We start from the raw sequence: 14,264 nt of genomic DNA, 5'->3' as shown, positions 1-14,264 counted from the left end.
TGCTCAAAAAGTTGTAAAAATGCACAATTGGTCCATTTTCTGAAATAATTCGAGCCCGTTAAGAAGTGGCCGGGGTGTTTGAATTTTTGTTCGAAAACAACCGGAAACGTCCTACTTGGGGGTTCGAAACTTTTCGAACCCCCATGTTTTATACCCCTAATGGTTCAAAAGTAATTTTATTGCGGTTATTTACTTCAATTATTCAGATAAAATTACAAAATAGGTACAGCTGAATCACAGTTCAAAACTTTTGGCAAAAGCTAACATAGGCTAGTTCTATGTCTTTAGTATTTTTGAAGCGGAATGGATCAGATCCGACTAGTTCGACAGCTCCGTAAAACAACATTTCTTCGGCAACGACAGCAATGTTGTCAATCTTAGGCCACTTGAGGATTTCTTCTTTAAAGTACAACCCCTTCATGAATTTAAGATCGACTTGTCCTTCGTCGGGGAGGTCTAGGCCTATCACTCGACCAATAAACCAACCCTTTTCACCTTTCTTTCCGCTGAACCAAACTGGATAGTACTTTTCCAGCTCAACTTTGACTGGCTCTGGGACTGCCTTTCTCACTGGGACTGTGAGACACTGGGACGGTGTCTGAGTTCAAGTCGCTAAGCAATATGTTTAACTGGACGGATGAAGACTCGAATTCTTTACTCCTAGCTGACATACTGCGACGCTTAGACGGCTGCTTCTGCTTTTTGTTCGTCTGGTCTCGAAAGTCTTCATTCGTAAGATGTTGATGAAATACTCGCCTCCTCTCGGCAGTAATCACAGGAGCCTTCTTATGAGTTAACAGCAGTCCAAGACATTATGCGAGCTGAGGAGCCAACTTTTGAGGAGTTTGCCATCGGGTTTTGGTGTAGCTTGATGAAGCGTTGCCATCCCCTTCTTCAGCACTGTCACCTTTGAAGATCTCGCCCACAGGGATATCTGGCTCAGATGAGAAGACTAGTATCAAGGTTTTCTTCTTGACTAACTGGTGAGTTCGGGGGTTCGGTCACTGTTTCATTTGCACAGGTTTGGGAGACGGATGAAGTAGGCCCGGTTTCTGTCTCAGTTTGAGAGGTAGACCAGGTTTCTGTCTCACAACCTGGTAAGGTAGATGAGGTAGGTCCATCTTCTTTTTGACTAGGTAGGGAGAAAAAACCACTTGAACTAGCTGTGCCTTTCTGTGATTGTAAAGCATTCTGCCCTGTCATTTTAATCCAAATCTGGAGGAGGCGCTCATCTTTCAGCTTTGAGTTCAACTGCATACGGGCGACATTCCAAACTTATTCAACTTTGTCGTCTCCTATCGTGCGCTCCTAAGCTTGAACAAGTTGATCTGAGTCAGGACTGCGATTTTTTGCTGAATATCGTTGATGTTGACGACAAGAATAGTGTCGTTAGGTGACTCGATACGCAGTGCAAGCTTCTCAAAATCAATCACGGCTATGTCCCACGGGTATAGGCCGCAAGCGCGGAATCCATTTTTGATTGCCTCTTTGTTCATATTGTTTGGCACGAATTCTGCTATCACCGATGCAAAACTTATTTCGGTTATTTCAAGCCTTGGTTGACGGTCTCTGACTCCATCTTCAAAGTCTTTTTTCCTCAAAAATTCTTTCCATCATTCCTTCAGGCTCCTAAAAACGGCAACATCGAGAGGTTGCAGAATAAACGTAGCATTTGGCGGCAGTATTACAAATTCAATTTGTTCTTCGCATAGTTCACTCAGTTCAATCGTACTATGAGAGGCATGCCCGTCAAGAAATATGAGTACAGGTCTCTGGATTTTGTTTCGATTCAGGTAAGAAACCAGAACATTTTTCATACTTTCAAAAAAGTTCAGGCCCCGCATCCAACCAGTCTCTGACGCAGAGGCATACATGGAGTCTGGACAAGCGTCCGCAACACTTTTGTGCACTTTTCTCTACTTGTACTAGTAAACGATAAAAGGCTTTGCATATTCACCAGCGCCATTGATCATAGACAGAACGGTAAGGTTCATTTTCTCTTTTCCGCCTGTGTTCTGTATAACTTGGTGGCGGCCCCGCATTGCAAGAACATTTTTCCGTGAAGAAGGAACAGAAAACTTGTTTCATCTGCATTCCATATTCTTCGGGGTCAAGAGCTGGATCCAGAAACTCTTCCAAGCCCTGTTTCTTTCAAGTAGTTTTCATGGTTGAGTCGCCAGTTTTCGATCGTTTCGAGGGTTATATAAGAACGCCCTCCATGAACATTCTCAAGTTTTTGTTTGGAAATTGCAGGATGTCGTTTCAGAAAGAAATAATACCAGTGTTTGGTCGGTTTTCCAGTCTCTGATGAAGCCCTTTGGTTTGCTTGTTCCATCATAATTTTCACTGTATCAAGCAGGTCGGCTTTTGATAATGGGAAACCAGATCTCTGGTTCCACAAAATAAGCTGCTCCAGTTTTTCTTCCTCAGTCTGACTTAGGTAAGAAGGTCCTCGAAGTTTGCCCCTCGTTTGTTTCTTCTCGTTCTCTACTTCGAACCCATCCTCCTTTTTCTTGACTATATGGTTCTGCAACGTCGTTAAATGAATCGAGTACTTCTTTGCTATTAATTTCATCCCGGACGGCCCCATGAGGTAATCTTAAACGACTTGCTTCAAGATGAAATTTTCATAAGTTTGTAGTCTCCTCGTCCAGTTGCTGGTGTCTTTTTCATTCTCTTCTCCTTCACTTGTGAAGCTCTACCATCTATACTCTCTGCAAAGCTAACATCTTCACGTTCCGTGTCCATGTTGTTTTCCCATTCGACAGCTGCCATGTCAAATTCTGACTCGGAATCTTCTACGGGAGCAAGAACGTATTTCCCTGGAACTGGCTTTTTTCGGGCTAGTGCATATTTCTGAGGTGCCAAATTTTTGTGCTTTGTTTTTCGCTTTTTCTCAGGTTTCACTTCCTTTTCTCAGTCGCTATCATCTTTTGATCCTTTAGTGTTAGTAGGTGTTATAAACTTTGGCTGGAAAGTTTGGTTCCTTTTCATCTTCCGTGGTGGCCCCACTGGCAGCAACTCTCCCAAGTCTAGTTTGCCTGAAATAAAAACAGATAAGAAACAACAAACTCAATAAAGTCAAAGTCAAATACGTTTTCAGTAACCTTTAACGCAAGTTTTCTTTTACATACAAAGTGGGTCAATCTTTTTTAATCTTCACTGGGCTACATTCTTAACAACACTTATTTTCTGCTGAGGATAGGAAAATTGTGAAAAATGAGCTTCAGCACAAGGATAAGGAGAGAAAACAATGTAGCAAATTTAAAAAGAAACTCGAGATTCGAACCCTTCCTAAATTTCGAAACCTTCCGGAATGCTGTTCTTTCAAGTAAAATCGTTCGGTATTTATTCGAACCCTTTTCGAACCTGTCGGCAACGGTTCGAAACGGCAATAAAAAGGCAATTCAAATTCTGTCATTTTGAACCGTCCAAAACTTTTCGAACAGGGTCCACTTTTCTAGAAGAGAACTAGTAGCTGCTACTGGCCTGAAAATGTTAAATTCATCACTTTCTTTCATTAAAATTTCGATCTAAGCCTTCCCCAAAATGCTAAAATTATGGATCTGAGAGCGAAGAAAACTCGAACCTTAGCGGACCATTCAAACCTTTTCCGGAAAATTAAGATTTTCTGCAATTCTAGCACCTGTTATGTGACCATTCACACTCCCTTACATTGAGCACCAACCAATCAGGCGTATCCAAAAAGAAAAATTTTGAGAAGACAACAAATGACTTAAATATGAGACTTTTTTTAAACTTACCTTTTTTCTCCGACTAAAGCAAGTTTTCAGACACGTGGTCATAAATCTTTTCTTCTTTGAGGTTAAAGTTTTCTTGCAGCTGGAGACCACAGAATAGGTGGGTGTGTGCATTACCAGACGGTCCTCGATAGGAAAGGACGCGTTTTCGATTTTTAGTAACGAAAAGTTAAAATTTTAGAGCCTCCGTCCACTTTTCTAGGGTTCGAATCATACCGGACATGCCCCTGCGGCATAATTTACAACACTTGCCTCCGAGCTCTGGGGGATTGTGTAAATTCCGGAGTTTTTGTTATATGATCTTTGGTCTATTTTAAACAAAATGAATATCCCAAAAATTTGATTGGACACATTTGGGGAAAACAGGGTGGCTAGTTTCCATCCGATCACTTTTGACTTTTAAAAAGGTAACTAGAACTTTCAATTTCTAATCAAATGAGCCGCCTCTAAAGTTTATACGACCATCCCTTCCATAAAAACCTTATGTGCCCCAGGACATAACTTACAACACCTGCCCCCGGGCTCTTGGGGGTTGTGTCAAACCTGGAGTGTTGTTTATCTGATATATTAACGATTTTTAACAAACTGGCTATCTCAAAATTTTGATCGGTTGCATTTGGGGAAAAAAGAGCATGGGGGGGGGGGGCTAGTTGCCCTCCGATCTCTTTTGACTCTTGAAAAGTGAACTAGAGTTTTCAATTTCCAATCAAATGAGCCCCCTCTGAAGTTTATACAAGCACTCCTGATATTTGAACTATTTTTAACAAAATGGCTATCTCAAAATTTTTATCACATGCTTTTGGGGGAAAAAGGTTGTGGGGTGAGCTAGTTGCCCTCCGATCCCTTTTGACTCTTAAAATGGCACTCGAGCTTCAAATTTCCAATCCTATGAGCCCTCTCCGAAGTTTATACGACCACCCCTTCCATATGAAGTGCCTCAGGGAAAAATAAATAAACAATGAAACACTGGAGCATTATAAAACATTGGAGCAACACTATAGCGTTGCCTCTAATTGTAATGAAGGGAAGAGACCTCGGGGAATTTCAAAATAGCTATAGGGTAGTGAAAGAAGTGAAATGCAGGTATGACGACCAGGAAATCCAGACATGTAGTAGCCAAGATACACACATCGAACTCCCTTGGGGTTTCATGCACCAGACATGGTGCAAGTAGATTTATTTTGATTTAAGTTTTAGAGATTAGTTTAAATTAAATTTTAAATTCCATATTTTGTCAGTTTTTTTTTTACAATTTCCAGGCAGTTTAAGGTCTCAGTCTCGATCATTTGGATTAAAAGAATGTTTGGGAGATGTTAAGATTGATGTCTCGTCCTTTTTTTTTTTTTTCGAGCCTTGATACTGGTAATGAAGCTGAAAAGGAATTGTCGACCCTAAGAACACTTGCTTAGAAGGAATTCTGAAAACAACTGATACCAATTCAGTTTTTGGAACTTTTAAAAAACAAGCAAAAAAATTACAAAAGTAGATCAAACGGCGATCCATTTCCGACGCGCCACCCATGAGTTTTCAATAGAGCACCGCTGCCGAGCATAATTGCGTCCACCGACGACAAATATAATTTCGGCGCGGCTTCTGGAACTACTTCGCACATCGATAATAAAAGCAGAACAAATTGAAAAACAGATGGCCAAAATAGTCAAAACTGGCTAATTGAAGAGAACAGACTATGGAATCACGAGGCCGCTGTCAATCATAGTCAGCGCAATCGCGCTGGTTAAGTAAAGAACTATGTTGGCACAATGCATTATTTTTTTTTCTTTAGACAACGGCACTTTGTATCGAAGTAGCTGTTGTAGAAACTTCGAAAAGGGCTGATTCGATTGGAAATTGGAGTGGCTTGTGCCCTTTTTAATAGTCGAAAGTGATTGGATGGCAACTAACACCCCTTCCATGGCCACCATTTCCCCAAACACGTCCAATAAAAATTTTGAGATAGCAATTTTCTTCAACGTAGTTTAAAGTTCTGGAAATTAGGTCTTTGAGGATGACAACACCCCCCCCCCCAGCCCTCAGGGCAAGGGTTTTAATTTATGCCCTGGGGGCGTATTAGGTGTTTACAGAAAGCGTTGTTGTAGAAACTCAAAAAGGGTTCATTTGATTGGAAATTGAAAGAGCTAGTGCCCTTTTGAACAGTCAAAAGTGATTGGAAGGCTTGGCATTTTTATAGTAAAGATGAGTATGGCTCAAAACCCCTATGCCTTCCCAAGGCCAGAACATAATTTGTACTTTACTGAAAAAAATATGAATGTTTTTACTTTTATAACTTTAATAAATCAAATAATATTAACATTTTGATTAATAAATATCAGTATATGTATATTAAACTGACAAAGCACATTCATTTGTATTTTTTTTTCATTCAAGTGTAAATTATGTTCTGGCCTTGGGAAGGCATAGGGGTTTTGAGCCATACTCATGTTAATTTCTGCTCATTTTGATTTTGACTTGGTGATTTATTGTAATTTCTGTTTGTTTTGGGTTTCATTTATTTATTGATGCTGATTTGTGGTAGTTTTAAGCTTGGTAGATTATTTGAATTTATTTTTGCTCATTTTTGGTTTAATGGAGTTCTTTACTTTTCTTTGAAAAACTTATTTTGTGGAAATTTTTTTTTAATTAATTTGAAAAGAAGACAGAGTTGTAACCAAGAAACACCACAGTGATGACATCCATTACGGTACTTCAATAAATGCTCGGAGGCAACAAAATATGACACTCTGCCAATTCTTATCATGGTTGCAGCAGTAGCTGCAACCTAGTTAAGACCAGACAAAAGCCCATAGTAACCAAAAGTTAAAAAATACGTTTAGAAAAAAACTACCTAGTAAAAAAAAATTGCCCTCTGACACTGATTAAATAATGGTAACTATTATTTTGGTTCGTCTTAAAAGTAAAAATTTATTGCAAAAAAAAACTTATGGTGATTTAAAAAAAGCCTGAAACCCCTTGAAAAACGGTGTCAGATCAAAATGAAAAGAGTAACATTGTAATCAGCATAGTTGAAAACATTTAAAAAGGTAAATTACAGCCCCCTACCCTGAACAACAAGGAAAATCATGGGTAGCATGGGTAGCATTGGTAGCACTGATCTGTCTCCTGCTTTTTTTTTCTTTTCTTTTTTTTTAATGGCTAGCTGTTTACCAGAACATCATAGAGATGTTTAACAGCTCATTCAAAAGCTATTTCTCATATCTACGAGTTTTTTATAAATTCCACCATCTGCAAGTGCCATATGGCACTAAAAATGACACTTCTGTGCCATTTGGTGGGGCTAGCAGGCTACCAAAACATCATAGAAAGATGTTTAATAGCTCATATAAAAGCTATGTCTCATATCTACATTTTCCCCATAAATTTCATCATCTGAAAGTGTCAAATGGCACTAAAGATGGCACTATTGGTGTCATGTCTCAAGTTAAAAAGCTTGGACTAGTGGGCTACCAGAACTTCTTAGAGATTTCCAATGGCTCATTTGAAAGGTATTGCTCATATCTGCATATTTCTTCTCAGCACTATCATCCGCAAGTGCACTATAGCAATAAAAACGACACTTACGTTGAGGCTCGCAAAAGGGCTTTTAAGATATCGAGCGTTCTTAAGAGGAAAAATACATAGAATACCAAATAATAGACTCTCGAAACTTAAAATGACTATTCCTTGATGTACCTTCTCCCCTCCTCCTGTTCAGATAAGTTCATCTTCACCAAATATAGTTTAATGCTCTCACTCTTTATAATAGAAATTTTCATTAACTCAATAATTCGTAACACACGAATAGAAATGTATTTTATGAATAAGGTCCAATAACTATGATTTTGGTGATGACATAACCCTCCATAGTCTCTGGGAAAAGGGATGTAAGTTCCACAGGTACTTATGAATTATACCCCAAACATTCAAGAATGGAAGCTAATTTAATCCTAATGAAATATACCTAAGCATGATGAAAATGTAACACTTTAGAAACTATTTTGGGCTATATATTTGTAAATTAGGGAGGATGGGGAACCTTAGAAACCTCTTTAGAAAAATAGTTACTCTTTTTTAACTGTCAATGTCGACCACCTTCAAAAATCGTGTACACCATTTTGTGTAGCATGGATTTCTTGGCATTATTTGCAAAATGATCAAAAATTAAATTAAAAAAAAGTCGTTTCAACTGAAAGTAAGGAGCAACATTAAACTTAGAACAAACAGAAATTATTCTGTATATGAGAGGGATCCCTCCCCCCCCCCCCCCCGAAAAAAAAATAAAAGACCATTGTAGTGTTGCTTCTGCATTAAATTTAAATTGAAAATGGGCAAAGATTAATATATTTATTTAAAGTTTTCCAAGGGAAGTAAAGAGCGAAGTTGAAACTTAAAATAAACAAAATATATTGCTTCACAGTCTATATAACATATATCAATAAAACTAGTACAAATAAACCAACTAACTATATTTCTCCATTTGCAGGATATAGAAAACCAGCACTTTACTGAAAACACAAAACAACAGGAGTTTTGGTACAATAAAAGCAAACCAATGAAGGACACTTTTTATAGTATAAGAATAAAGAATTTTAGGATTATTGCTTAACTTTTCTTTTTGTTTAATTTGCTAACATTTCTGCACAATAGTTTAGTCCAATGATTGGCTCTTGTTTTGGTTCTGAAAAGGATATGTCATGATTAGTTGGTAGATAAGCTTGACATGAAATCATCTTGATAGTGTTATGACTATAAACTAAATTTAAAGTTTAATTGTAACTTGAAATTTCCTGTTGTATGGAGAGAAATAACCAGATTTCCTGAGTTCATATCTTGGATTATTTGATCTTCATTTTGAGTAATACTCAAGTGCATTTCTTACAATTCAAGATTGTTTATTACTCACTATTGGTATTATAGCTGGTGGACCAAAATGTTACCTGATAAATCAATCCAATATTTCTGTATGATGTTCAATGACTTTATGCTTATTAAAAAAGTATTTATTTTTATGCGTATGTTTTGAAGATAACTTTAATTGTACACTGAAAACTACTGATATCACAGTTGGTGTAAGACTATGAAAAGCTTTATAGATTAGTTTTTGTTGTCAGGCTATGTACTCACTTATAACAAATAAGTCAACATTCTTGTTTTTTATATTTGGTTTTTGTGTTTTCAGTAAAGCACTAGTTTTTTCTAATCCTACAAACATAGGGAAATATAATTAGTTGGTTTATTTGTACTAGTTTTATTGATACATGTTAGATAGACTGTGAAGCAATAATTTTTGTTCGTTTTAAGTTTCAACTTCGCTCTTTACTTCTGTCAGAAAAACTTTGTTTTTTTAAATTAACTATTAAACTAACTATTATTGATATATGTTAGAGAGACTGTGAAGCAATAATTTTTGTTTGTTTTAAGTTTCAATTTTGTTCTTTACTTCTGTCAGAAAAACTTTGTTTTTCAAATTAACTGATTCAGAAAACAATTCACACTCATCAACAAGTAATCTGTATAAGATTGGTTCCTAGGATGGACTACAAAATCACTCAACTTATACCCCTTGTCTACCTATAAAACAAGATATACCAACAACAGTGATGGAGTCACAAAGATCTAAAGAATATGATAATTTTAGAGAATCTGTAAGATCACATCTACTCTGACACTAGGACAAGAGGAGTTCATATCTGGATATTCAAGGGGCATGGGATATATAATATTTTTTCTCTGCATTATTGGGGGGGGGGCAACTGCCCTCCCCCCAAACAACACCCCTGGTTTTCAAAGAAAATACTACCAGCAGAAACACAAATTATTTTAAGACTATAAATGAGCCCAATTGTCAAATGCCAATAGGAAACAAGGTGAGCATTGATGACCAAGACTCAAAAATAGACATCAATGCAATGATAAGAGCAAAGGCTAGTCAAGAAGGCAAAAACAAAAAGGCTCTTATTGACAACACTTTGGATTCTAAACACCAGCCTTATGCCAACAATGTTGTTGCCTGATGGCAAAACTACTGCAATGTAATTCTCATATATAGCATTAATCAAGCTTTGCTTCAGGTTTTATTATTTTTTGTTGGTTATAAACCTTTTCTGCTTAAAAACAAAATCACTTTAATGTATTTATCTGATATACCATAAAAGAAAAGGACCTTTATTAAAGCTATTCTATTGGCTGAATCAAATACTTGTTCATAATATATCTAACTGAGAACTGAAGAAGTCTGATGATCTAATCATTAGTCATTAGAGTAGAAAGTTTCCACATACTCAAGCTTTTCCTTGGATGATGGTGGGACTACCATGGAGATGCATTGTGTTGGTTCAACTGATGGTTTTACCCATTCTTTGAGAACAATCTTATCTATTCACCTATTAATTTTCTAATATCAGCCAAGAGGTCTTAAAATTTGGTAAACAACTTGTCTAATGTTTCATTGATAGTAAATATACATTTTACCAATGCAACTGACATCTTGCAAGGAATCCCAATATTAGAGATGAGGCTACATCTACTATACAAATTTTAATAATTCAGTGCTCCCATTGCTGTGAGAGCAAAGGAGCTGGAATATACCAAATACTGGAATTTTCTGGACTTTGATGGGTAGGATAGAGCAGTGGAATGGGCTTAATTTATCCAGTAAGAACTTTGCAAGGATATTTGCTTGAATCTGACCTCAAGTTGTTGGTTAAGTTGAAGAATGGATTAGATTTTATGCGTTTAGCATGAAAACCTTATGAGTAAAGAGGTCAAAATAATTAGGCTATAGGTTTTATCATCATGGTTTACTATTTTTGATTAATTTAGGCCTACATTGATAGTTTTCTTTTCACTTTTGCAGACTTTGGCAAATTGATTTAATTTGTTGCAGTTTCTGTAGATTTAAGTTTTTTCTTAGCTACCTGAATAGTCTGCTAATATAAACATTACCCAAAACTTTTTTTAAAGCAACTATTAGCCTAGTCTTTTGCTATTTTATAAACTATCTCCTTCTTGGGGGAGGGGGCAAAGCTAACCTAAGTTTACACACGCCTCTACTAACCCTAGGAGCATCCCTGGCAAAATATCTCAGGCATCATGGCTGGGAAGGGGTAATAGCCTACAACCAAGACTTTTTTTTGACAATTATTAGTCACTTGCTAGTTATTAAACTATCTTCTTTTGGTGAGAGAGGACTAAACTGGCCTATTTTTGCACCAGCCTCTGTCCATCTTAGGAACATTTAGCCTTCCAACAACCATTAGAAAACTTTGATTAGCCTAGGCCTATATGAAACAATCTATCACTAGGGCTATTGAAAATCACTGATCTTCAACAACAGAACTCACAGGTTCATACTGACGTTTCGAAAATCTGTTAGAAATGCATCTTTCTGCCATACAAGTCTTTCCGGTACCCTCTTTGCCAAGTAAAACGACTTTCAAGTCAATAGTCCTCAATTTTGATGACTCCATAATGCACATGATGTGCTTGATTTGAAAATTTTAGCAGAGTTGCGTCGGAATTAACAAATCTACTTTTTTCGCTTTTAACGTTTTATTCGCCAGAAAGTGAACTGAGAAAGTTCACCTGGCTTTTGCAGGTAGAACGCAATTTGGCAGAAAACTCAAAGTTGCCATAACTTGAGCCTAACAAGAAATTAGGAACAGACCATGAGGTTCAGGAAAGTGAAGCCTGAAACAGTTGAAACAATGCAGTAGGTCAAAATCATTTAGACTACCAAGAAATCAACCATTTGTGAAAATTTTACTCTTCTTGTCTCCTTTTACAAATAGGAAACTAAATTCCAGCATTAAAAATAGAGCCTTTGAGTGATTGATTTTAATAAACTGCTGTATCATTTTATCTACTAAACCCTAAACGAATAATCATATTATGCAAGAGGCTAAATTACTAAGGCTAAGGCAAATTTACTACTTATTGTCAGCAAATTAAAATGATATAAAATTTATTTAAGCTTCTAAAGGCAAAAGCAACAAAAAGTTAAAGTTTGTTGTTTCATTGGTTTCTATTTAGTAGACGCTGCAATTGAATTATCATTGCTGATTATTCGTGCCAGCTCTTTTTAAATGGATCCTACCGCCATCCTAATCAGTAACTTTTGTTTTATAAATGATCAGAGGTAAATTTTTATGAGCATCAGCTTCAGGAAGATTCTTTATTTAGGGACTGCACATACTGTTACAGTCATAAGAACCCATTAGACAAAATAAAGTTTCGGTAGATTTTCTTCCAAATTAGATTCTAAAGCAAAACTACAAATATCCTTTGGGGTTATTTGTTTGGTAACTTGTTAAGGAATAGCTTAAATCTTCCTCTATAGTTTTATTGTACTAGTATGTTGTGACCGATTATGGGCTACAATATTTTTAAAGTTTACACATTTTACCTAGAAGAACGACGTTGGCTTGTCTTCTGATGTGTTAAAATGGTCAAAAGCCGAGGTTTTTAATTGATTTCTTTAAGTTGATAAAATCGCTCTTAGACTAATCTGATTGTAAAGGCCAAGATTGCAAAATAAAAGCTGACCTGGAATTTCTGTTCTGAATCTGGCCATTCTTTATTTTTAACCACATAGAAAATTGTCTAATGTTTTCTTGAAAAAGTTTTACTGTTCAATCATGTTAAAATGTTGCCATAATATGAAAATCTCTTCCCTTAACTTAACATCTACTCAAATTTCTTTAAGACCAATTTTACTTCCTAGTTTTCGAAAAATCTTCTGGTTTTGATCAATTGTTTGTTGTATCAGGTCTATTCATATTCGTTTATCTGAAGCAGCTTGCTGGCCACACTATGTACGAGGTGTGTTTTTTAATTATGGTCCGTTTGCACACAGGTACACAACGAAAGATTATTTCAAAAAGTAAACTTGTTTTCAGAAAGTGCATACTTTACTTTATTTTTTGTTATAGCTACCGAGTTTTTCGTAACACTTGTCATACCTCTCAAACTAATTATAAAGTAAAGTCTTTATAAGAACTTGCCGCCGGCTCCAATAACCAAGATTTCACTGCTGTTCTTACGTCGTCGTCATCTTTTTAACGGCTGTCACTGAGGTGGCAACAGGTTGAACGGGAGATCAAACATGTGTTTCACACATCACGCCCAAATCACGGCAACAGAACGTGGAATGGAAACAAACACACTTCCCTGAAAATTAAAAGGCCGAACATCCTCTCTCCCTGCACAAAATCATGGCGTCGGTGTTTGAAAATAGGCATGGTGTTTTTTTGGTTGACTTCATGCAACGGAGGAACGACTATCAATGCACAAATATGCTCCCTAACCCTCAGAAAGCTCCGCAGAGTGATTTTCGCAGAGAAAATTGTCCTCCTTCTTGAAAATGCAAGACCTCAGACTGCTGTTCAGACCCGTAATTGACTGGACAGTTTTCGCTGGGAAGTTTTAGATCACCCACAATACAGTCCTGATCTTGTTCCGAGTGATTACTATCTGTTTCTCCACCTCAAGCAACACCTCAGTGGCCTACGTTACAATGATGATGACGACGTAAAAATGGAAGTGAATTCCTGGTTAGTGGAACAGGCGGTAAGTTTTTCATACAAAGGTTACTTTAAAATTAGTTGAGAGGTGTGATAAGTGTTACAAGAAACTTGGCAACTATGTTGTTAAATAGAGTAAAGTATGTATTTTTTGGAAAGAAATTTACTTTTTTTTAAATAATCATTCGTTTTGAACTTATGATCAAAAGGACCTTAATTAAAAAACACTCCTCGTATGAATTACTGTTCAACATCATAAAAGATTCTAAAAACTCGAAATTTCCAGCAATGAGAAGAAGATACAAACCAATGACAGCGTCAGGTCGACATAAGAAAGGGTGAGTTGACCTGCCGATCGTTTAAGTGTGTTGTTGAAAAATGCAATCAAGATAAAATAAGGGAACAAGAAGAGCGAAAATCTATGTCTAGCCTGAGTAGTAGTAGTCTGCTGACGGAGCATAGAAAGGAACCCTAGCACAAGAAATAAACTTTAAGCTCTAGCGTTTAGGAACTTAGTTCAGCATTATCACAAAAAAGAACAATTATAAACAGAGCATGAAACTATTATTTGTCTGAATCTTAGGTAATATTTCAAAAATTGTATTCATCTTCTTTTTACTCCCTTATTCTATTGAAAAACAGAGCCCCAATACTCCAACCCCACAAGCACTCTTCATGTCTTATACCCTAGATGGTAATATACTGTTTCTAGAACTCAATCATTATTAGTAATCGTCAATCATTTGGTACTACCTTTAGCCTGAAATGGAAGATGGCAGGAAATTAACCCCCCTAACATCATAGGCAGCGCAGTAGCGCTTGCTAAGCAAAGAGCGATGTGGGGAAAATGTATGTTTTTTTTTCGCTTTTTCTGTTGTTTTTTTTTAGACCAGGGCACTTCGTACAGAGGGAGTTTTCGCAGAAACTTCGAAAGGGGCTCATTCGGTTGAAAATTGAAAGTTCTAGTGCACTTTTTAATAGTCAGAAG

The 14,264-nt window shown here is 36.7% G+C and overlaps 1 protein-coding gene across 1 annotated transcript in view; it reads right to left on the bottom strand.

Moving 5' to 3' along the window:
- Window positions 1-11,234, bottom strand: part of LOC148953091 (ras-related protein Rab-24-like) — a 66,730-nt gene extending 55,496 nt beyond the window's left edge. Inside the window, exon 1 of the mRNA XM_089087524.1 lies at window positions 11,099-11,234. Within this exon, the coding sequence (XP_088943650.1) occupies window positions 11,099-11,233 (135 nt within the window). The 5' untranslated portion in view covers window position 11,234. The remainder of the gene's footprint in view (window positions 1-11,098) is intronic.
- Between the last annotated feature and the right edge of the window lie 3,030 nt (window positions 11,235-14,264).

Source organism: Artemia sp. Qi Xiang Cuo, chromosome 4, assembly GCF_049724085.1.
Source record: "Artemia sp. Qi Xiang Cuo chromosome 4, ASM4972408v1, whole genome shotgun sequence".
NCBI lineage: Eukaryota > Metazoa > Arthropoda > Branchiopoda > Anostraca > Artemiidae > Artemia > Artemia sp. Qi Xiang Cuo.
Note: the sequence above shows the minus strand (reverse complement) of the source record. Positions and strands in the feature narration are given on the sequence as shown.